The sequence below is a fragment of the Danio rerio genome, chromosome 5, assembly GCF_049306965.1.
Source record: "Danio rerio strain Tuebingen ecotype United States chromosome 5, GRCz12tu, whole genome shotgun sequence".
Classification (NCBI taxonomy): Eukaryota; Metazoa; Chordata; class Actinopteri; order Cypriniformes; family Danionidae; genus Danio; species Danio rerio.
Window position 1 is genome coordinate 68,889,299 of NC_133180.1, and position 24,662 is coordinate 68,913,960.

Sequence of the window (24,662 nt, forward strand, 5' to 3'; positions counted from 1 at the left end):
TATATATATATATATATATATATATATATATATATATATATGGTATAATTTATGGTTTGTTCGCACAACTAAAGTGTTTTTATACCAAAGCAAGATCAAACACCTTATATGGCAGCATCGTGATCAGTTAAAGAGGTTCAAACTAGGGTTGCACGATATATCGTTCCAGCATCGATATCGCAATGTGTGCATCCGCAATAGTCACATCGCAAAATATACAAAGTTGAGTCTGAATTACAAAATTGTATTTAATAATTATATTTTAATATGGACTTTATACAATTAATTTTCTTTTTTTACATTTTTTTGTCTCAAATTCTAGTCCAAATATCTACTGTACATTTTAACGCAAAAACAAGATTAATTTACCCCACTGCCAAATAACTTTGCTTGTTTTAAGAAAAAACTATTAATGTTGCCTTATTTCTTGTAAAGTTGTTGTGAAGTTTTTTTTTTACTTGATCTTTGGGTTTTTAGATATTTGGACTACAAACAAGACAAAGCAAAGAAAGAAAAGCTTTTTTGCATTGGGATTATTCAATTTCTGTACCTGAATACTGTTAGACTGCCCAGAAAACCATCAAATAGTGCTATTCAAACTATTTTGTAAAACTGTAGTCATATCGCAGTATTTATCACAGAAAAATAAAATATCACAATATCAGATTTTTCCAATACGGAGCAGCCCAAGTCGAAACATTCCTTTCATTGGTAGCCAAGGAGCTGATTCTTCAGCTGGATGGAACGACACAGAATTAAAAAGTTTTCAGGAACTCAACGTAGTATAGGTGGCTAAATTATAACAATAATCCTCCGACTTTAAGCAGTACTAAACTGTAGTGACAGTTCAAACAGAGTATATCAAAACCTGAAGAGAGCCGAACCAAGCCGAACTGTGCTGTACTGTGCAGTGGGAAAAGTGGCTATATACAGCCAGGAACTCTTAGCCAAAGATGATCGACTGTTTAATGTTTGGTGTGAAGCACCATTTGACAATGATTCACTGATCATGTCAAACTCTGTCATTAAGTGCCTTAATGGTGGAAGGACTGAAATGTGAGGCAAGCTGTTTAAAAAAAAAAAAAAAAAATTGGCCTGAAGTCTGGAGAACCTGACAAACCTTCTCTGTGAGTGTTTGGAATCTGTGAGTGTATGAAGGAAAGTGCCATGACAAAGGCTTTCCTAACTTTGTGCTTAGGTATTTGTGTGTAAGACTGTTTTTAGTTTCAAAATAAAATAACAGGAGTTTGCAGTAAAATGTTGGCTATGTGTGGCCACGTCTCAGCATCTATCTTTGAGACTCAGCTAATGAGCAAAACATTTAAAGAGGACTTTATGAGCCATTATGAGAATTCTTTTTTACACTCAAGACAAATTTCTAAGATGATTAAGCCCAGATCATGCATACTTACAGCCCAGGATAAAGAGCAAAAAGAATAGGCTTTTGAATGGTGTTAGACAGGCCACAGCATGATATAGTGGCAATGTTTTTAAACAGCCTCCATGAGGTGGACAGAAAGCAAGGACCTTGGAAAGCAGTGGGGGAAAAACTGCTCTGATCAGCCAAGCTCGGGACACGGTCAAATCTAAATCAAAAAACACTTTTGGCCTCACTGTAGCTCAGAGTGAGTTATATACACACAAGCAAGACTTTAAATGCCATAAATTCCCTTGCGACCAAATAGAGGACACAACATCAGCTAAAAATAAGTTTAAATTGTGCTATACAGTGTGCAGTAGACCATGTTTTGTATAATCCCACATACAATATTTGTGAAAATAAAGCATTCATCTTGCTATGAGGCTCGTGGAGCTGCTCTTCAGTGGATCGCTGTTCATCTGTGACATTTGTATTACACTCAACTGAATTAAACTACATTAAACTTCAACAGGGACATTTATACTAAACTAAACTGAGTCTGATTTAGTTTAACTACAACTACACCAGCAATCTATCACTATACTCTCCTGCCTGCCTGACATGCTGGAATGTTCCCCAATATAAAATATATTATAGATTTTTATTCATCGTAAACTGTAGAACTGTAGAAATAAGGATACGTTTAATTGAATGTTTGTTATGTTTTACAGGAATCAATTAAATGGAATAAAATGTACGACCAATAGGATTGTGTGATAAATCGACATTAAATCAAAACCAGGATTTAACAATGCTGCGATTGTCATGCGCACCTTGTTAAAGAAAAACTGCTCTGTATTCAGTAGTAAATCTCCTCCGAAGCCCAGTAGGTGCTCTTACATGGAAACTGTGAATACACCACAAAGAAAATACCACGGCAAATCAAAAAGAGAAATGAATTGCTTTTATAGATTTAACTTGACGAATAAACACACGACTATACACTGTAAAACCTAATAAGTTAACTGAAACTGTTTGAGGAAATCGAATGTGGCAAACCATTTAAGGGTGCTTTCACACCTAGACGTTTGTTTCGGAACCTGTCGTGTTTCACCCATTAGCGCGGTATATGTGAAACCAGCAATCATGCTTGGATCTGCGCCAAACAATCAGTCTGAATGAGGTGGTCTCAGCTCGATTGAAATGAACTCTGGAGCAGATCGATTGTAGTGAGAAAACAATTGGTCCATTTAAAAACTTAACATATATTGAGTCATTCATTCATTTTCTTTTTGGCTTAGTCCCATAACTAATCTGGGGTGGCCACAGCGGAATGAACCCCCAACATATGCAGCATATGTTTTATGCAGCAGATGCCCTTACAGCAGCAACCCATCTCTGGGAAACACCCATGCAAACTCATTCACACTAATACTTGGAGGAAACCCACGCGAAGGCAAAGAGAAAGTGCAAACTCCACAGAGAAACGCCAACTGACCCAGCCGATGCTCTAACCAGCGACCTTTTTGCTGTGAGGCAACAGAACTACCTACTAATCCACTGCGTCACCCTCTATATTGAGTCATGTACAAATATATTATTTGTGTTGAAAACGTAAAGCATTTGTAACTTAAACATTTTAAGTTCAGTTATCAAATCGCTATGAGTCAATTAAACTTATTATTTAATTAAGTCCCAACAACTATATAGCTACTCAATTGGTTTAGCACTGCTTCTAGCAGTAGAATTAAGGTCACACAAAAGCTATAATGAATTCATTCATAACTCATTCCAGTTGAGTTCTGCTTCATATCATGTTCATGAGTTACCATAACACTTTTTAACTGAGTCAAAGTCACTCTATGGAATCACCTCACAGATGTCTCACTTCTGTAAAGTAAACGCTGCTCCATCTGAAAGCAGGTACTGGCAATTACAGAACCAGCTTTACTGACTAAGGGTGTCACATCTGTAGTTCGCTTCATTTGGTCCGGAACAAGGGTAATAAATGATACATTGTTGCATCTTCTGCCGTCTTTGGGTCGTTTTCACACCACACTGCTGGCTTTGGTCCGAACCAGTTGAAACGAACCAAAATGCAGTCATCTGACAAAATCCACATCTCTCATAGGCCAGATGTTGTTGAACATATTTCCTAAACTGCTTATTGATTGGTCAGAATTCAAGTGCGGGAAAATGCCAGTGCTCCCGCAGGTAAACAAAACCTTTTACTCTGGAGGGACGACTGCGCTGGCTGATTGTATCCCTGCTTTAGACAAACTATACATTACGAAAATGAAGCGCGGCCGTGGCTGGAAAACAGTGTTTAATGAATCGCTCGTCACTTCAGGAGGAGACGTGAATTAATTTAGCTAAACTGCGACATGGTCATCTTGCGTAAATATTACCAACGATCCATCAGGTAATGTTTTCCCCTCTCTCTCTCTCTCTGTTGGTTCGAATTAAATAAGGCAGGTGTGAAAGCACCCTAAATGAACATCAAAATTGCCTTTGGCTAATCTTGTAGCCCTTACGACCAGGCTAATTTAAGCAGTTAGTTATTTCCTTTATCACAAATAACTATTGTAAATAGATGGAGTGAGCTAAAGCCATCAGAACATGGTGTAACAGTGTTAATAATGCAGAGGAGTGTGTTAGGCCTACAGCCAATACAGACAGTTTCTCTGGTATCGCCACCTGTTCTGTGATGGAAAGACAAACAGAGACAGAAAGTGAGTTTGTGGGCTGCAGACGACTGAGTCACTCTTTTCTAAATTTTAACACTGATAAAGACAGATTGATAGAGATGGGTAGCAAATTATGGCAATGGCTGGGTCTCAAAACAGCTAATTTTGCAGTAAATTCTGCTCCTCACAAACACAATCCCTGTGCATTTGAGTTTAGGTCACTTTAACAGGCACATGGGTCATCCATTTTCCCATGAACATAACTTTTAGTTTCATTTTATTTTTGAACAAATTGCTATTTAGATAAAACAATTTTTGTCATTACCAGGCAGTCCCTATGAATTTTTAGTTTTAGGTTTGGCCCAAAAAAAAAAAACATTGGACAAGAGCATTTTTTAATTCTGCTATTGAAAATATAATAAGCAAATAATATTCAGGACCCCAGGCCAGTGCACCTTAATTTGGACCTATTCAGAATTCGCTTGACAAATACATTTTACCAACATTTTTTAATGGTTTACAGTGGTAGCACAACAGTAACAATAGTATTGTGACAAAAATATAGTCATATAGAGTAGGTGTGCAATGGTTCATTCTATTCACGGTTCAGTATGTATCACAGTTTTAGGGTGACGGTTTCAATACGGTACGGTTTGTGCTATGCTTAGAGAAAAAAATGCCTACAGAACAATTCAAGGAAAAATAAGCATATTTATTGGGTAACAAACACCTCACAATGCAACAGCTTCACACATATGACTGTAGACTTGCATGTTTTTGCATTAATTAAATAAAAGTAGGGCATTTTGAAAATATTAGGTTATTAATATTTTTAATATTAATACATTTCTTACGAAAATAAAGAGAAAAGGCCTACATTTATCCTTTTTCTTTTTAACATTTCGACTCAACAGTCTCAACCAATTATGCAGATAATAATGTCAACACATCTTAATAATTGAGCACTTTTAAAGTATTGATTACTTCTGTTTATATTATGCTTGCATCACCAAGGTAACACCACTTTTTTTATTTATGATTTTCATATGATTTCATTATTCCAGAGAGCTCTGTTTCACTTTTCAGCATCATCGTAGTGGATGAAACTTAAGCAAAGAAAGAGCGTTCAATTGTTTTCTCTTAATTCAGCGGGAACAGTCAGTCGAGATGAAAATTGTTCTTAGCAAACAGCGGGTAAACAGAGTAAACAGCGAATAGCAGGAGTGATCGGGTGCAGAAGAACACCCAGCATAAGCGAGACTGAAATAACAAATCAGTTTTATGACCTTGTCCGTATGGGACGCTTCCAGGTCTGGACATGAACCTCGATTAGCGACCACTGATCTAGGCTATCTTTGCAACAACAACACACACACAAAAACGGCATTCGTTTTTGGATCTGTCTGAATGTCTGTCTGAGTGTCTGTTGAAACTCTGACAGAAATGCGATGCGATTTGGCCTTACCTGCGCATTTGCGCTGTTTCTCCTTCACTTTCCATGCTAAAACGCACAGAAACTCCACACGCACACACTGACGTGAGGAAACGTGATGTTAACAACAGATTTACATACTAAGAGGTAACTGGACAAGTCTTCACACGTGCAATGGATGTGAAAGGAAAATGGAAGCGTACTGGCGTAACTGCCAGTTATATGCAGATGACACGGTCATCTATGGCCGTACTCACACTAGGTACAGTTGCCTCGAACCGGGCCAAAGCACGCTTGTCCCCCCTCCCGTCTCCCCCGACGGCCCGCGCTCACACCATATCGAGCCTCGGCACGCTTACGTCATCGCTGCTGCTATGTTCAGTGAAGCGCTCTCTATGGCAAGCCTTTTTAGCATTTTGTTCTGACTCATTAAATATATTTAGAGATATCTCTAATTATATTTTGACTAGTCATAATTATAATTCCAGTACTCAGAATGACAATTAGAGATATCTGCAATTACAATTGTACTAGTACGAAATCAGATTGGAGATATCTGCAAATATATTATGACTAGTCCTATTCCTCCATTGACTTCCATTGAAAAATATTTGCAGATATCTCTAAATGAGTTTTGATTAGTCACAATTGTAATTAGAGATATTATGCCACTATATAGAGATAATCAGCCACTAAACTGACAAAACGTAAAATACTTACGTTTCCTTGTGAGATCAGGCTGTATAGTAAGGCTGTTTTTACCACAATATGTACATTGCAATTTTAGTTAGAAGCCTGAATATTCCTGTGTGTGTGAACTTAAAATAAAAATTAAACTTCTCTGAATTAAGTCTATTTATTACCGAAGTTTGTCAGTATGCAGTTTAAATGAGGATGTGAATTATCAGACTGCATGTTGATTTAAGGAGTCCCTTCATTTCTGTTAGTGTTCTTAACATTTTCATTACAGAGCAACAGTATTCCTAGTCTTTAAAAAAGCTAGCCTTAATGTTAAATCCTTCCATAATCATGTCTATGAATCCCAAACTGTCATAAAAGTGGAGCCATGAATAATTACACCAACACCTGAATGGTTTTATTCGCTTGAATTCTGCCATCCTATGATCCTTTACACACAGATGCAGTTGAACTAAAGCATCAAATGCAAACACACCGAGTATAAACTAACCAAACCCAGAGTAAATATCTCATTCAGTGTCTATTAGCCAACGAACAGCGAAGTCACCCACGCCTACATACTGCAATACAAAAGCTCCCATTGCGATATTAACACGCAACAATGCATAAACACAAGCTGAGGTCATGTGTAGTAGGCCATATTCATGTCTTTTAGATGACCCGAGACAATAAAGCACCTACGCACAAGACAGACAAGAGACTTTTATTTATGTTCTGTAGTACTCTACAAAACGGCTATAGTCCATTGAAACACATGGTGATTCCGGATGTGTCCCAATCCACAAACCTTCTGTCCTAAATCTGAAGCACAATTAGAATTAGTTCATATCAAATCACTGTGCGTTGAAAAAACTATGTCAAAGGTGCCCAAGTGGTGAGCTATTTCTGGTAGGTTTACAAAGTGCGTATACATGCCTTTCTTTTCAGCTAATACAGCTTGCGAAATCCTCAAGACGAAAAACATGTGATGTAAACACTTCTTCATGAAGACTTTAAGTTCAAAAAAGCACTGAATTACAGTTCAAAGTCATTGCACCTGTTTTCAAAATATGAGCCTAACACGGTGAATAAAGTAATAATGAATCTTAAAGTAGAACAATATGATTTCAACTAGACATATGATGATAATGGGCTTTGTGGTTTACCACAGTTTTGAAAAGTCAAGGTTTGAAAAATAATCAAATTCCTAATGTTTTAGTATTTTTTTTTTAGTTTACTTGTTTTTCACAACCATTTTATTGAGTGTTTTTAAGGCAACAGTATCTACAGCAGAAAAGGACCCTAACCCTCCAAATCAAAAGATACTGGTCAGTCCATGATGGGCATGGGCCGGTATAAGATTCTGATGGTATGATAACCTTAAATGAAAAAGTATCACAGTTTCGAGGTATTGTGATTACTGCTCTAAAATATATTCTTTTTAAATGTCTGGGTAAAAAAACAAAACTTCTTTCCCTTTTGAACACAGTATATTTCATTTTGAGAAACATTAAAAATATGTTGGAGCAGTAAACCTGTCGGTCTAAATGAATTATTGACTTCTGCTGTCTTCACTTGTTTCAAAAACAGATTTTTATTTTTACAATTTAAAGCAGCATATTTTCTGCTAGATATACTTTTGTCCTAAAAAACAAAAACAAAAAAATAAATAAATAAATTATACTCATACCTGAGGAACGGTATATCAGAAAACCTTGACGGTTTCAAAACCTTGACTTTTCCAAAGGCAGTATACCTTGAAAACGGTTATTTTCCCATCCCTAGTCCATAATTCAAGAAACATCAGAAAAACAAATCGCTTATAAACCAACATCCAGCATGCTTTAGATCTGAACAGTGTAGTGACTTACTGAAAAAAGGTAAAGATGCCTTTTCAATTTGTTAAAAAAATCTGTGTTTTTAAAACTAATAAAAACAATGATTAATCAATGATTTTAAAGTCACGATTAAAATGATTTTTTGATTTTAAAGTCAATAATTTTAAACTACACAGCTTTAATTTTCTACACAGCATCTTATAACAATATATAATGCAATTCTTTCTAGATATAACTTGTATATCTAAAACAAATCTACAAATCATAACCCAGAGCTCTTTTGTTTAATTGCATCTCTGTCTAATGTTTGTCGTCTTTTTTCATATTTATTTTCGTGTTGTCACTTGTCAGTTTATGTACACTGGAAGTTTCTGTAGGCAAAACAAGATCCTTGTGTTTGTAAAGCACACTTGGCAATAAAACTGATTCTGAAGTCAATGCTTTATTTGAATTATTTAGCCTGGCATGTTTACCGTTTCAAAACATTTAAATTTTAAAATAAGAAAAATTGTAAAAATATACGTTCAAATGGGAAAAAGTTGTTGTTTTTTACCCAGACATTCATACTGGCTCATGCCTAATTTCAACAATGTAGCTTAAAGCCAACCCTGCACAGCAAAACAGAGTAGGGTCACATTCAGATACTACTGTATTGGTCAAATCTCAATCTCCTAAACATCATATGTATGAAATCTAGAGGTTCAAACCTACACTGATCTCACCATTCGGTTACAATTATCATGCCATCGATTTGTTTCAATTCAAAATCTCGGTGCATCACAGTGCATTGACGAGGAATTTCATACATAATTAGATTTTTTCTGCACAACATAATTTTTTTTTATTAAAATCTATAAATATATTAATATTTATATATCATTTGTAATTCAACTTTTGTCAGTTAATACAAGCAGTAAGATAAATGAACTGTACCTATAATGGGACCTGCCTCAAAGAATACACTCACAAACAGTTCAGGGGGTCAAATGTCTAAAGGAAGAGAGACGCAGAGAGTTTTACAGAATTTTTCCTAGAAATAGCAGCTCGTGTGCTGTGCCTTCTTCAGTATCAATGAAAGACTTTACGCAAACTCACAAGCAGTTGAACTGTGCATAATTATCTACCTTTTAAGTAGTAGAAGCGTTTTATTTACTCGCCCTCGCCTCCTTCTCCATAGTATCCTGCACAGGAGATAAATGACGTCAATATGTAATAACCGGTTATGATCTATGACTGAACCAATATTGAATTGTCCCCATCTGCATCGCAGTGCACTGAAGAAACGATTAATTTTGACGCCCCTAATAAAATCAGTATGAGATAAATCCACTGCTTTAGAACATCCCCTTAACATAGTTTCACTTCACTGTCTGACAAAAAAAAAAAAGTTTCATTATTTCTTACTGCTGATTTGACATAAATGGTTCACCACAGGACAAACTCTGCAAGTCTGGACGACATCTGCATCTTATTTCAGCAGCTGTGGTTTAGGTCCCTTTTATTTAGACCCACCTTTAACTGAAAAGCCTGTATTCTACTTCAAAAGTCAGCAAACTGGGTCTGAAAAGGGAAAACTTTTTAGTGGTAGGCTAATTTTTACAAACAACAGATGTGCCTTGATTTCGGAGCCAATGGCTGTATTCCAGCCTAACAACCTATGTAGAGACAGATAGCAGGCATGCACCAAATACTGTTAATCAGACGTGTTATATAGGTAGGTACAGTTGAAGTCAGAATTTAAAGGCTTAACTAGGTTAATTAGGTTAACTAGGTAGGTTAGGGTAATTAGGGAAGTTAATTATAATGATGGTTTGTTCTGTAGACTATCGAACAAAAAATTGCCTAAAGGGGCTAATAATATTGACCTCAAAATAGTTTTTAAAAAAATAAAAACTGCTTTTATTTTAATTGAAATAAAACAAATAAGAGATTCTCCAGAAGAAAAAAATATAATCAGACAAGACATACTGTGAAAGTTTCTTTGCTCTGTTAAACATCATTTGGGAAATATATTTAAAAAAGAGAAAAAAATTCCAATGGGGCGAATAATTCTGACTTCAACTGTATACTGACAGCCCATGAATTTACATAAAAGTGCTTTTAACTTTTAGACTGGTATAAAGTAGTTAAATCTAGTATATAAAGTAGTAAAAATTAGTCCAGTCACACTTTATTGTTTTAAGATTGAGTTGAAACACTTATGCAATCTTAATTCTAATTTACAATGATTTGCTTATGTTCATTAAAACTTTGAAGACCACATCACACATCTAAATGCATTTGACCCAGAGAGAACAGTCGTTGTTTGATTATGAAACAGCTTCAGTTTTTGGTATTTTTAACCTACATTATTATTATTCTTCTGTATATTATTCAAACTGTCACAGAAGAACTGGGAATACAGTTTATTTATGGGATTAGAGATGCAACAATTTGTAGATTTTGGTTGTATGATTATAGTCTGAGGAATAATCATGCATGGTGTCCGCTACATTCATTCTTCCATGGCGGGGCGCCACGCCAAAATTCATCCCGCCACGGCTACATTACAGCTTCTCATTCAAAACATTTTATTTTTTTCAATAGCGGGTTATAATCGCACCAAAACGTATTAAAAGGTAAGTGAATTATAACAGCGCAAACTTTTCTGTAACCGTAGTAGTGCTGTGCGTCATTTGTTTAACCCTTTAAGGTGACGTGCTGACTGACTGACTGGCTGGCTGACAGGTGCATGATGCGTGAGGCCAGCAAACATGACGTATAGCCATTTTACTTTACTTCAGGACACATTAATATGGCTCTGTAGGTTTATTAAACACATTCATAAATATTCCCAGCAAATCTAATAAATGTTGGAGACATACTTGTTACATAAACGCAGTAAATCACATTTCAGCAGCGTTTATTTGAGAGAGCACAAGAAGATCTGCGCACTCTAGAAGCGGCTTATATTTGAGGGGGCGTGCAAGAAGTTTTGTGAACAAGCAGAGGAAATCAGCACGCAAGCAAAGAGATCTGCATGCTGTTGGCTATTACATTGATGCGATCTCGACTTCTATACTGCGCTCACAACATTTGGCATTGATATAACGGAACAGGTAGTTGGTAGATCTGTGTAAAAAAGGCCTGCCGCCACAGCTGGAAAAAATCCTAGAGGAAACACCAATCATGGTTTCATAATTATCATGATTATTATGCATTCATTAATGTCAAATTACTTGTGATCAACTATATTATGAACTTGTTTGGTGTTTTCATTTTGTATTTTTTTCTCTTTGGTGTAGAAACATGTATATTCCATACAAAGTAGGAAGCTAAATGCTCAGTTCTTATCACGTGACTCACATTGTGCTTGCACCATTCTTTTAACTCGGTGCACCTGAAAAGCGCGAGCGCATCTTGCACATCCCTCCCAATATGCTCACAAGAAAAGAAATAACAAACTTGCGCACACAAAAGATGAAACATGTAAACAGCCCTTAGTTAACAGCCTCAGCCATAGTTAATCAAGTGTGCGAGGGTATTAGCTGTGGTGTATAAGCTTGGAACTTTAGAATAGCGCACAGTTGGCATAATTTTGTTTAGTTGCAGGTGTTTTGTTCCGTGCAGAAATGCAGTGTTGAGAAGCCTTTACGATTAATATGGACAAATTAAAGTGCGGAAACCGGTTAATTGTTACAGTAAGATATAAACTCCGTTGTTAAAATTCAAGTTGCAGCATTACCACTACACTGTAAAAGCAAACATGGTATTTAATTAAAAATATTAAATTGACCTTAATCAGTTTTTATCAACCTGCTATTAACACTCACTTTTATTAAGTTACTTGTACTTTGAGGTTGAAAAATCTTACCAGCTCAGTCTACTTGAGCTGGATTAATTTAGAAAAAGTAAGTTTATGACACTGTGGGCATGCGCAGATCAATCAATCATCCCCAACCAATCAAGCTGCTTCGTAAGGCGGGTCTTGGCGTGGCGGGATTCGTAATTTTGCAAACGGTATGTCACCGCAACTGACCGACCAGATGAAGCTGGATATCATTGAGCTGGACCTAAACATCGCTTTAACGGCAGTTGTGATTATCGTCAGCGTAACAGCGATTCTTGTGCTTGGCACACTCATTTGGTGAGTAAATATTTTAATTTACCCTTGCGCAGATCGTTTTGTTTCTGTGTCAGCGCCAGTGTTTTGTGCCTGCTAGTAATGATGTGTGTAGTAATGTCGGCTAACGCTAGCTAACTATATTATGGACATAACGTGGCTATATTTGGATGAAACTTGGTCAATACTTTATTATTTTCAAGACTTTTGTCACGTTAAAATTGAGGAAAAACTTTAGTGTAGCAGTAACGTTAACTGTCGCTCGCGCCCACCTGCCATGTCAGTAACATTTGTCATCGAGTACTGACTAGCAGCTAGCATGATGATGACAGACTGATCCCGGCGGTTTGGGAGTTTCCTGAGTTTTATAACTGTTGTTTGTAAGCTCAGGCAGAACATCAGAACAAGTCTGGATGTATAATTTTTTTTAAAATAGTCTGTAAAGACTATGCTAATTTTAGCTACCAACAACAAAAGTCTGTGCTTATCAAAAACAGGATTAACGTTACCACTCTGTGTCGACATATGATTGGGGATATCACCACAGTCAACTAACTTAATGTTATTTTATTTAACACTTCGCACTTCATAGTCAATATTCGTAGCTGTGCTGTTTCCATGTTTACCATAGTACCCACTACCCAGATCAGTCTTGGTTCGCTACAGACAAGAGTGTTTACCTGTCTAGAAAGATCTTTACACTCAGTTTATCATAGTCTGCTATGATAGGGAACATATTTGCTGGCATACTTAGTGGCTTAATTTCAAATATTTGATGTAATTAGTATTTCTGGACTGTCTCTATAGATACTGTGGGTTCGATTTATAGTCCATCATACCCAGGACTACAGTTCTCTTGATGTCTAACCACATAAGCGAGTCATTTACTATTTACTTTTTGTACTGCTGTGTTCACTTGTCTTAAAGAAGTTCATTGATTAAAAGCTTGATAATTAGATTTTTGCAAGGATTTAGTTTTTCCTATAGCTCTGGTATTTCAAATCTGATACTGCATTTGAGTGTTTTTGTCTTTTTATGTTGCTAGGTTTGATGCCAAAATGATCTTTTCTTTCTTTTCAGATTTTCAAACAGTTATCAAAATGGACCAGAGGTTGTTACTGAGAGTCATCATCGCTGAAGATGATATAAGTAAGTTGACTTTAATTAAGAGACCACAGTCCATTGAAGAATTCAAAGTGCAACTGGTGGATAAACTGTCACTGCAGTATGACTTTAAACTGCAGTATGAAGATCAAGACTCCAATAATGCCCTCTGCAATTTGACTGAAATAACTGATTTACCTGAAAGAGCTACAGTCAAAATCATCCCTCTTGTGACTCTCCATTTAACAGCATTGTCATCACCCACCACAACATTAGACACTGAGGGCAGCACAGCAGACACTGAGATCCTGTCGCCTGTAGGACCAGTATGCCCCACGTTTCATTGAACTTTTCAAAACAAAAAAGGGAACTGTTGACCAGAAACTCAGGGAGCTGATGCAGCACATGAGCTGGATGGTAAGTAGGTTTATTTTGCTTTTGATCTGTGTGATAGTTCATCAATCAAGTTCTAAATGAGACCATCCAGACCAACCTATTTTATTTCCTGTCTGCTTGTGCCTTGCAAATTACTTTGTTAACTGGTCTTTTCTCGCTCTGTGTATCATTAGACACCAAACGTCACAGTACTTCGCTGTGTTGTCCTCAAAGGCATTCCCATTTTACTCGGTGATGACTCCAGTGAATTCTACAAGACTTGCTCTGTAAGTACTTGCACATAAGAAAAAGCTTGGTCTTGTAGAACACTTAGAATTGAAGACAAGGAGACTTGGTTCTTTCTTCAGCAGGATTCTTTATTGAGAACATGAGCTGCTGCAGTCAAGTGTGATCAAGGCACAACAAAAGGGTTAAATATATCATATAATTTTATTGACAAGTACACATTTCCATTGCCAACACTTAGTGTCAGATAGCTTAAGGACATTGCTATTGCTAAAGTTTCTATGACTGCTCCACAGATTTCCTGTTGCAAATTTTACACACACACACACACACACACACACACACACACACACACACACACACACACACACACACACACACACACACACACACACACACCAACCTGAAGGTGGACACACCACACACACACACAAACTTATTGACACACTTAAACACAGGCTCACACACACTCACACATTCAAAAAGACTCACTCACAGGTTCAAACTCAAGACACACACACACACTTTACCAAAATAAAAGAGGAATTAAAATGAAAACTAAAATTTACAATTTTAATTTGAGTTGTCACTATTATTGCGTGAGCGTTAATAAAGAGCTTTTGTAAAACTATTTGTAGTTTCTTTTTCACGTTTGGCTTTTCATTTTAATATTGGCTGTCTTGCCTCGAGACTAGTGAAAATGAAATGTGAAATCACCAATTGCATTTTATTTTTCAATTTGACATGGATAATGCACTGTCACCATGAGAATGAAATCATTTTATTGTCAATTTTGTCACACATTTTGCATAAAGTTTTCTCTAATGAAATCGTTAATCTGGTTTTAATTTTCATTTTAGTCATTTAATTTATTTAAATTTGGCAGAAAATGTCTTCCATAGATCTTAAACATATTCTTAAATTTGTAATCCTTCAGTCTGCATGAACATAAAACTATACCTACGTTGACATAGATGTAATTCTATCTGCTCAATATACAATATACATTTTGTACAGTGATTGATGTATTTTGTAGGTTGAAAAGTCAGTGTCACTCTTTGAGGTTGTATAGACCTTTTTAGCTTTAGTTTAACCATAACAAATACATTTTGTTTGCTTTATTGTTACAATCCAGTGTGAAAACATATTTAAAACCATATTCTCTGATAACATTACAACACTAAAAAAAGAATGTTTTAGAATAGCATAAATTGCAATACTGAAGAATGTGTGTCTTTTAGGATACAGAGAGAGACGAGGCCCTAGAATGCATCACTGTTGGTGTGCTGACAGTTGTCAGTGAAGATAGTCCTCACGAGGGTCAAAGCTCAGTGGACCTCCAGCCCATCTCCACTGCCATCATTCTGGAGGGAGGCATTGTCATGGATCATATTAAAAACTTGCCTCAGGCAGTTTGTCCTTTGTTTGGTCTTACATATGCATTGCATTTGGATTACCCAAAATGCATGGCAAATACACTCAACTTCATTCAGACTGTGATGCTTGGACTGGTAAAGAAAAACCTCCCACCAAAACTGTTAACTCTGAAGAACAGTCTTCTGGGTTAGAACAGTAAAGAGCTGTCGGCTGTCAGATAGCACTTTGTAAGCTTTGCAGCCATTAATGTTTTCCTCTTATCAGAGAAAGTTTGATGCTTTCATGGAACTGTTCTCGCTTATTTACGTTCTCAATGGAAAAAAAAAAGAATATTCCATTAAAGTCTACCATGTTATGCAGGTATGCTAATGGTGGAAATAGTGCCACGTTGTGTTGCAATGAGTTGTTAGTTGTTATTACAACAAGTAAATGTTTACATTTGTGTTTTTGGGAAAACTTTTAATGATGTTTTTATTTGTGTTGGTTTAATCCTTGGACTGCTCACTTTGGGACACAAAAGTATTTGTTGTACTTTCGGTTTTGATCAGAAATGCATTGATTTTGCATGCACTGAAATCGTCCTGCAGTTACCTGTTTAATATTGGAAGACATGCATACAATTGGCTCACAGAAATGTTTTTATTTTATTTTATTTTTTATATTTTTCCTTGTCATTTTATACAGTTAAATCAAACCACAACTTTGTTGTTTAGCTGCTGTTTTGTACTTGAATGTGCATTGAATAAATTTTCTAATGGAGCTGAATCAAACCAGTGAGTGTTCTTTTAAATTATATGTTTGTGTTGTGTTTGCCTTTATCACATAGTAACAGCAAAAATAGATAAATGGGGAAGAGAAAAGGCCACATGTTGCAGCTGCCCAGGTTTGGGTCCAACAAGGACCCATTAAAGGAAATTGGTTTCTTTAATTTAAGTGAACTTGAAAAATGAGTGAGCAGAACTGATAGTGTTAAGTTGTAGGTATTTAGTAATTCTAAGTGGGGTTAATTTTTTCATTTTGTGTTGATTGCTTGATATAAATTTAAGTTAACACTAAGCATGGCTAATAAGTTACATGAACTTAAAAAAAACGTGTTAGTGGTACTACTTGATATAGTACTGCACACTTAAAAAAAACAAGCTTTTCTAACTCACTAATCTTAAGTTTACTTTGCTTAATTTTTTTGAGGCAACGAGTTTGCATACTTTTTTTAAGTAAGGTCAACTAATTACATTTTACAGTGTATTAATACTGAACTGAATACACCAAAGAGGGCAAAAGCAACCATTTCAAATGTGTTTATCACAAAATAATTATAAAAGACTCTTGGAAAATGCTGCTTCATCCAGTAATGAAACATGTGAAGTCTTTGAGTGAGCTATTGAATATTTTTTTAATAGATTAGCAAATATATGTGTAATAAATTTTTTTGATTTTGAATCAAACTAAAACAATTGTGACCATGTTACCAGGTGACCTTAAACCAAATTTAAATGAGACCCAACAACACTCCAGGCACCTACAGTATCTCCCTAATGTATCTGGAAGTACTTATTAGTGTCTGATTAAATTATTTAGTAATTTATTATTTCAGCTGCCTTGGCTTGAAATGAAATCCAAACGTGGATGGTCATAGGCGAGTTCAAGCCAATGAGATTGAATAATTGTAGCAACTCAATTCTAAGACCTCCTCGCTTTCTCTTTTTCTGTGAGAAAAAATGATTGTGCTCTCACTTACAGTATACATTTTAAACTCCAACTAAATGTGCAGCCATTGAAATCAAGAGAAGAATAAAGCTTTGGAAGGATGCAGAAGAAAACTCTCAAACGCTTAGAGTGTTCAAGCAAACATAAGTAAAAATAGATCTGTGCTATACTTATTCTAAGCCTTTAACTTCAACACTGACAAGCGAAATCTAACTATTAGCAATTGCAAATCATTTAGACACCTAAATCCAGAACTAGTTGCATATTCAAGTGATTTACTTGCTATATAGAGTGTTGTCTACAGTGAAGAATAATACTGGAGTACAAAGTAAAGACACCAAATACTGATAGTGAAAAGAAAATGATATGAGCTGACTTCAAAGTCCAGTAAAAGCTAGATATCAGAGTAAGAGTTTGGATTTAAACGCGTTTGATTTAAGTTGCTTGATATTTCAAACTAGTATTTCCTCACAGCTTACTTAAAATAGCTTACTTTCACATTTCCAGATGAGTGAATGTGTCAAAACTGAATTCAGACAGTAACATTTAAAACACTTAAACAGATTTATGTGATGCCGTCTGACATTCAAAGTGCTTTCATTGAGCTCTAATGGTCTGTATTATCACTGTTATTGACCTCAGCTGAAAATACACACACACACATAGCCAAGATTACTTGTGTGTCCCTCCACGTCAGTAAACTAACATCTGTAGAGCACATGGGAACAATAAAAGTGTTGGCCCATAAAGTGCCAAGTCATAAGTTTAGAATCAGAAAGGCAGGACAGGAAGTTATCATTTCCAGCTAAAGAGTTCTCCACTGTTGTGAGACAGCTTTCCCACAATTCCCTCTGCTCTAGACTTATGTATTACGAGGAATAAAAACTTGGGACTAAACAATAAACACTTCCTTACAAAAGTCTTGTCGTCGATCCCAGTTGTAAGAGCAACAAACAATAACCTGACATCTAGTTGATCATCTTAAAAAGTGACAGAAGGTCGATTTTTCTGATGAATCATCTGTTGAACTGCATCCTAATCATCACAAATACACATGGACCCGAGATTTTCACAGAAATCAGTCAAGTTAGGTAAAGGGAAAATCATGGTTTGGGGTAACATTCAGTAAGGAGGTGTGTGAGAGATCAGCAAGAGATCAAGACATTTGTGCTGCCATTACATTACAAACCACATGAGAGGGCAAATTCTTCAGCAGGATAGGGCTCCTTCTCATATGTCAGTCTCCACATCAAAGTTCCCAAAGCAAAGAACGTGCTCCAGGATTGGCCATCCTAGTCACCAGATATGAACATTATTGAGTATGTCTGGGGTAAAATGAAGGAGGAGGCATTAAATATTTTTAACTCTTTGAAATTGCTCCTTTTTAGATTTTGATCCTAATTGTGCCATTTTGGTCACTTTAAATTCAAATGAGATTGTGCACCTAGCCCTTTTTTCAAAAGAGGGTGGAGCTACAAATGACTGAGTCAGCATAGTGGCAGATTCAAAAACAAGACTACAGTCCTATACTAAAAAGGGAGAGATCTTCAGTAATAGGCGATCTTTTTTTACCATTTAAGCTAGTTATATTCACGCACTGTTTCCACACAACTGTGTTTAAACCCCTTATACAATTTATTTTTGTATAATAGGTCCCCTTTATGCAAGTAAAACAGCTGAATATTCAGTCAGATGGAGATGCAAATGTGCTGTATGTTGTAAAAAAAGATGCTCTCTTAACCCTAAAGCAACACTTTTACTACTGCTGCCTTTCTAAAATAAAGGTGCTTGGTTTAAAATGTTTATCAGTATAGTTTAGCATTGTCTCACATAACGCAGGCAATTAACAAATTTGAAAATTCAATATACATCTTGGTCCAAATCATTAATTAATTTGTAAAAATATTAGGTACGGTAAATTTCATAAAAATTACTCATAACAGGTTTATTAAAAAAAACATTAAACAATAAAAGGATTTAAAAATGTGTAAACTTATGGTACTGTTAAATTATTAAAGAAAAAAATTAAATCATAAAAAAACATTAAACAATAGAAATACTAAACAATTTAGAATGGGTTATGGGATTGGGGTGAGGTGGCAGCATATGAAAAAATGGCATATAGATTACTTGATAAATGAGATGTTTATCAGAGAATATGGGGAAATTATTTGCCATTTTTGATGCATAAGGTCACTGTGGTGGGATGCAGTGTAATTATCTTATTTTATTTATGTATGTATGTATGTATGTATGTATTATTATTATTGTGTTTCTTACTTTTATTATTTTCTGTATGCATGCTTTTTTTATTTATTGAGTTTATAGTACGTCTCTGTATTTGATAAATTTATGATAGCATAAGCTAATTACTGTAACTGCTGCTGTTGGGGAGGGGAGGGAAATGGGGTGTTAAAAGGATGTTAAAATGTTTTAACTGATGGTACTGTTAAATTACTGAAGCAAAAATAACAATTTGAATATAAAAAAAGATACTAAACAGTTTAAGTAAGCATATAATATAGTGGATATACAATATTTACCAAAATATTTTCTCTCTAATTATTTTCTAGTTCAATAGACTATTGGGCAATGGTTTCCTCAGAAATAGGAAATATCTGATGACATTGTTTACAAGCTGTTTTACATTGTAAACAATGCTGTTAGCTGTTATTCATTCATTTTCTTTTCGGCTTAGTACCTTTATTAATCTGGGATCGCCACAGCGGAATGAACCGCCAACTTATCCAGCATGTGTTTTATTCAGCGGATGCCCTTCCAGCTGCAACCCATCTCTGGGAAACATACATACACACTCATACACTACGGACAATTTAGCCAACCCAATTCACCTGTACCACATGTCTTTGTACTGTGGGGGAAATCGGAGCACCTGGAAAAAAAACCACGCGAACGTAGGGAGAACATGCAAACTCCACACAGAAACGCCTTGAACCAGCGACCTTCATGCTGTGAGGCGACAGCACTACTGCCTGTCTATTTCATAATATAAATAATAGTAGATGAAAAGACGATAGGTTCACACGTGCATTGTGCTACAGTAAAGACTTCATTATAAGATTTATGAATCACATTTTAAAAAAAAAATAATAATCCTGCCAACCCATTCCTAGCGAACATTATTCTCCAATATTAAAATTCTACAATACACACACACTAAATTTCAGGCTCAAGAAAGAAAAAAATTAATAAATAAAAAAATAAAAAAATAAGGAAACAAAGATTTATTAATAAAACATTCAGCTGAATATCCCTGACAAGGCACAAGACAAAAAGGAGGATAACAGTCCATCTGGCCATAACTCAGAAAAGGACACAGAATGCTCAAGGTTAATCACTACCTTACGACATTTCCTTATTATAGTGTCATAAAAAACATCACTTATTAACTAAAGATAATTCTATGTAGCTATTCAATGAATGATACATATGTCCTTGAGATACTGTAGAGTGGAATCCTCAATTATTATCCAAAAGAATGAGCGCAAAGATGAAAGAGAGAGCAGAAAAGAGAGAGAGTGGCTACTGAATGAAAATGCTCATGGTTCTTAGAGATCTGCAGTCCCCATGGAGCACAACTTCCTGTATGAGTGCTGTCAAAGCTCTGGATGAGTCAACACTCCACAGCTTACATTAGAGCTTCTTCTGAAACATTAACCTCATCTGACCTATAGGCATAGATAGATGTCAAAAGGTTTCCCAGACATCTCAAATGTCAGTGAATGCTGTTTTCTTTCTACAAATTATGTGGATGCATAAATTACATTCAAAAGTGTATGAAAACAACCAATTAATATAGTATATATATATATATATATATATATATATATATATATATATATATATATATATATATATATATATATATATATATATATATATATATATATATATATATATATATATATATACTATATTAATTGGCTAATAATTAACTATATTAAATATAAATTTATATTTAAATTTATAAATTTATATATATATATAAATATATATATATTATATATATATATATATATATATATATATATATATATATATATATATATATATATATATATTAATTATATACTATTTTGTATAATATATACAAAATAGTATATAATAAAGTTTTTTCTGTTATGTTCAGTAAACCATATATTTAATTCAATTACATCTAATTTATTAATCAAACTTTTGTTTTTGTTTTGAGGGATTTTGAGTTGTTTTAATGACATTTGTGAAATTAAATAAACGGTGACAGGTTTGTATTCCTGCCCCAACTAATAGATGACCATGAAAGACTGCACATATTTTTTATTTTGCTCTTTAACTTCCATGTGCGAGTCAGTGTATGATAAATTACAAACTATGCATCTAGTTTTATGGAGAGCTACAGTTTAAATGTCTATTTTACAAGAAACACTTACTTACTGTTGGAGCTCTAGACCGGATTCAAACTACTAAATTAATATTACAAAAAAAACATGCATTCACAATGGTATGAACCATTATAGGGGTGGTCAAATGTATATTTTGGTTATCTATTATTTTATTTTTAATGTTATTTAAGATTCAGATCAGTGCAATCTGTTTCTTAACTATTAAAAGGTAGACCCCCCCATACATCTTGTTTTGATGTTCTTTAGGGGGGATCAAGCAATAATTAGGGAGGTCAGACCCCCTGTATTTTGCACCCTGTGTATTACCTAATAAGAAAATGATACTTTCTGCTTGACGGACTCGTAGATAAATCACGTTATGCTCTTAGTCATAGTTATACGTGCCAATGCAAATCTTCTTATTGTGATCAAAAACAACTGTCAGTACTAAGTTTTTTTCCATTTCTGACTGAAGTTTGAGTTTAAATAATCCAGCATTTTTTAGTGTGCATGTAAATGCGTTTAAGCTATATAGGTTCAATAAACTATCTTTGTAAATGCATCTAAATCGTACTTCAACTGCTTCCATTTCCTCTGCTGTGGATGACAAATTTTGCTCATTAGGTTTTATTTCACTAGTAACAAACCCTGTAGTCTCTTATTAGGCAATATTAACTGGATTTTTACATAAGCAGAAAAAATGGTTTTGAAATTATTTTAAGGGGACAAAACACACTGATCTCAAGGTAAAAGCAGATGAAAAATACTAAATAAATTATATTTATAACACATTCCTTTTTTCTTTCCGGAAAGTAAGTCCTTCTTACTATTAGTTTACTACTACCTATAACATTTGATTTGTATTTCTCATCTGCTGTGCTTTCCGAGAATATAACCAGAATAATTATTCATCTGAACTATAATGCCTCAAAAAGTGTTTAAAATAAACTAAAAGCGGAGTTTACAAATTAAAGTACCGCTGTCCTCAAGTGTCAACAAACTTCAAAACCTTAGACCGGTTGTCCAAAATGAACTGTGGTTTTTCACCACCCGATGTAGCTACAGCATTCCACGCAGTTACCCGGGCTGACTGAGATTTACACAGTAAGTATGCAGCCCATTTCCTCCACACATTCCTGTCGTCTGAATGCAGACCCGCCAATTGCACTTCGGTACATTTCCAGATATTCAGCTTTGGACCACATCTGTCTGTCCTTCTAAAAGCCTTAATTCAGGCGTAAATGAACTACAACACAAACTGTCGATATCCTAATCACCATCAAAGCTAATTGATTAATAGGGTTAGTTACCTTTGATCCGAACTCCTCTGCTGAGTGGAAGAACTATTTCCAAATGCGAAATGAACAAATGAGCAATATCAACAACGCTGTAGGAAAACACAGCTCCATCTGCCAACTCACAGAACTCAGAAAAGGCTGGTGCGACAATCACTGTCACTGACAGGCAAAGGGTGTGTATTTGCGTGCTTGAAAAAATGCAAACCATCCACAGCAAAGAAGTATCAATGACAGCATCAGAGGTGTTCACGTCATAATCACCACGTGGGAAGAGCATTCTAATGAAATGCCTGAGAGTAGAAACCATAATTAAAAAGACTCATTTAAAATACCTCAGAATGAACTTCTAGGGTTTCACGCATACAGTGTCAATTCAGAGATGAAGATAAACCGGAGCATGTCCTTTCAGCCTGCCGTCTGTGTGTACAATTATAGTCCCAGCCCTCAGTCCTCCTGAGGACTGCTAAACTAATCCACCCACAAACCAAACAGCAGCCGCAGAACAAGAGAGAGAGGAAAAATACGATCAGACGACTGAATGGCTGTCTGTAAACAGGTCGTGAATTAAATGGGTGTCTTGCTCCGAAGTCAAAACAGGTTTTCAGAGAAGTCTAACATGGTGTCCTAACCAGGAGTGGCACTGACGAAGATTCCAGCGGCAAAACAATTAGTGTGTGACAGTGAATGTATCGATGACGTGACAATCAATCACAAAATCCAACCCAACAATTTAGTTCTGTCAGTAAATGTAGCCAAGCAAAATCATTAATTATATTCTCTAACAGACCAAAACAAGAGAGCATCTGTTGGATCTTCATATCTGGCAAGATAATTCATGATTCATTGGTTTAATTTCGGGCATTCTGCTAGTCATATCTCTTGAGGAAAGCTGAAAGCCCTGATGTCATTAGCAGGTATTGGTGAAGTGTCACAGTTTCCCTGACAACTCTTCATATTGGCAAGGCCACATCGTATGTGGCGACAGATTATGCATAGCTTATGTGCATGCAAATCACTAGTACACTACTATAAATTAGGGCTGAAAGATAATGGAATATCTGTAGCTCTGTCACAATAATCAATATATCGACTTTACGCACAACACTTGAACATGACCTCAATTATTTTTGGTGATGCAATATATAATGCACATACATAAAAAACAATGTAAGCAACATTTTAGCTGATCGCGCAGCCTGTCAATACATCCAATCTCTATTGGAGGTGTTAGTGACATTATGGTTAAATAAAAGCACTACTGTAAAGTAGTTTAGTATATAGTCTAAAATGACTTCGTTAAATATGTAACTTTTTTCATAGCTCTTGTTAACTTGACATTCACTATTATTCTTTGTTCAGGATATGTTTTCATATTCTTACTCCACTTACACTGTTAAAAATAAATCTTTTAGTTGAATCAAATGAACTTTTCTAGTCATCTCAACTAGTCAAAATGACAACAAAAAAATATTATGTTAAAATTTGTATAGATAAAAATTTTTTTTAAACATGATTAACTTAAATTAAATTAATGTAAAAGCATTTACTGTCATTACTTTGTTGGATTGTCACAATAGTGAAATTCGGCACCAATCGATACTGAAATTTTAAAACCCACTTCCCGCTAACATCTGAGCGCTGTTGAGCATGTTCTTAAACAACGCTGATTTGCCATTGTGTTCACGTGGTCAACAGAGTACTGTGATTGGTCGTGAAGGCAATTAATTCACCAATCTCACCGCTGTTTACTGAAAGTAACCATAGATACAGGGACACTGAAGCGGTTTAAAGCTGCGATTCATCAGCAGATTGCTTGAATGTCAGCTTATATATCGCCCATGTATCTGTGTTTGTGCATGTAACGCGTCCATTTTTACGTGCATGTAAAAATGGACGTTTTTAAAATTTCAGTATCGATAGGTAATGAATTCCAGTATCGAGAGAAACCTATACTACTTGTCATAATTTTTTACAGTGTAATTATTAAATGAGCAAAATAACTATAATTTTACTAAATATTTTTAGGAATAAAATGTTATGTGTTCTTTGAAAGGCTGTACTTGCCATTATACTATT

The 24,662-nt window shown here is 35.3% G+C and overlaps 3 protein-coding genes across 12 annotated transcripts in view; 1 reads left to right on the top strand and 2 right to left on the bottom strand.

Moving 5' to 3' along the window:
* The window catches only part of specc1 (sperm antigen with calponin homology and coiled-coil domains 1), a 182,656-nt gene that overhangs the window by 151,493 nt on the left and 6,501 nt on the right, over window positions 1–24,662 (bottom strand). For 3 of the 10 annotated variants that reach the window (XR_012406455.1, XM_009301917.5, XM_073951566.1), the window contains exon 1: window positions 22,919–23,017. The exons of 3 other annotated variants lie outside the window; for them this stretch is intronic. The gene's annotated coding sequence lies outside the window, so the exon portion shown is untranslated. Of the gene's footprint in view, window positions 1–2,193; window positions 2,268–22,598; window positions 22,732–22,918; window positions 23,018–24,662 lie in introns of those variants that run through there. 4 more of the 10 variants (XM_073951563.1, XM_073951564.1, XM_068221547.2 and 1 more) reach the window with 2 other exon arrangements.
* Window positions 1–24,662, bottom strand: part of cntrl (centriolin) — a 548,241-nt gene that overhangs the window by 46,589 nt on the left and 476,990 nt on the right. The window lies entirely within an intron of this gene.
* Window positions 11,997–15,969, top strand: LOC141385712 (uncharacterized). Its single transcript, XM_073951753.1, has 6 exons — window positions 11,997–12,121; window positions 13,143–13,431; window positions 13,523–13,618; window positions 13,771–13,863; window positions 15,064–15,394; window positions 15,787–15,969. The coding sequence occupies exons 1-5, from the start codon at window positions 11,997–11,999 to the stop codon at window positions 15,388–15,390; spliced, it is 930 nt and encodes a 309-aa protein (XP_073807854.1). The 3' UTR covers window positions 15,391–15,394; window positions 15,787–15,969.

Excerpts from the sequence above, each read along its gene's own strand:
- LOC141385712 (XM_073951753.1), top strand. The coding sequence starts at position 11,997 with ATGTCACCGCAACTGACCGACCAGATGAAGCTGGATATCATTGAGCTG. Across the intron at positions 13,432-13,522 it reads CAGTCAAAATCATCCCTCTT|GACCAGTATGCCCCACGTTT; the intron begins GTGACTCTCCAT and ends TGTCGCCTGTAG. Across the intron at positions 13,864-15,063 it reads AATTCTACAAGACTTGCTCT|GATACAGAGAGAGACGAGGC; the intron begins GTAAGTACTTGC and ends TGTGTCTTTTAG.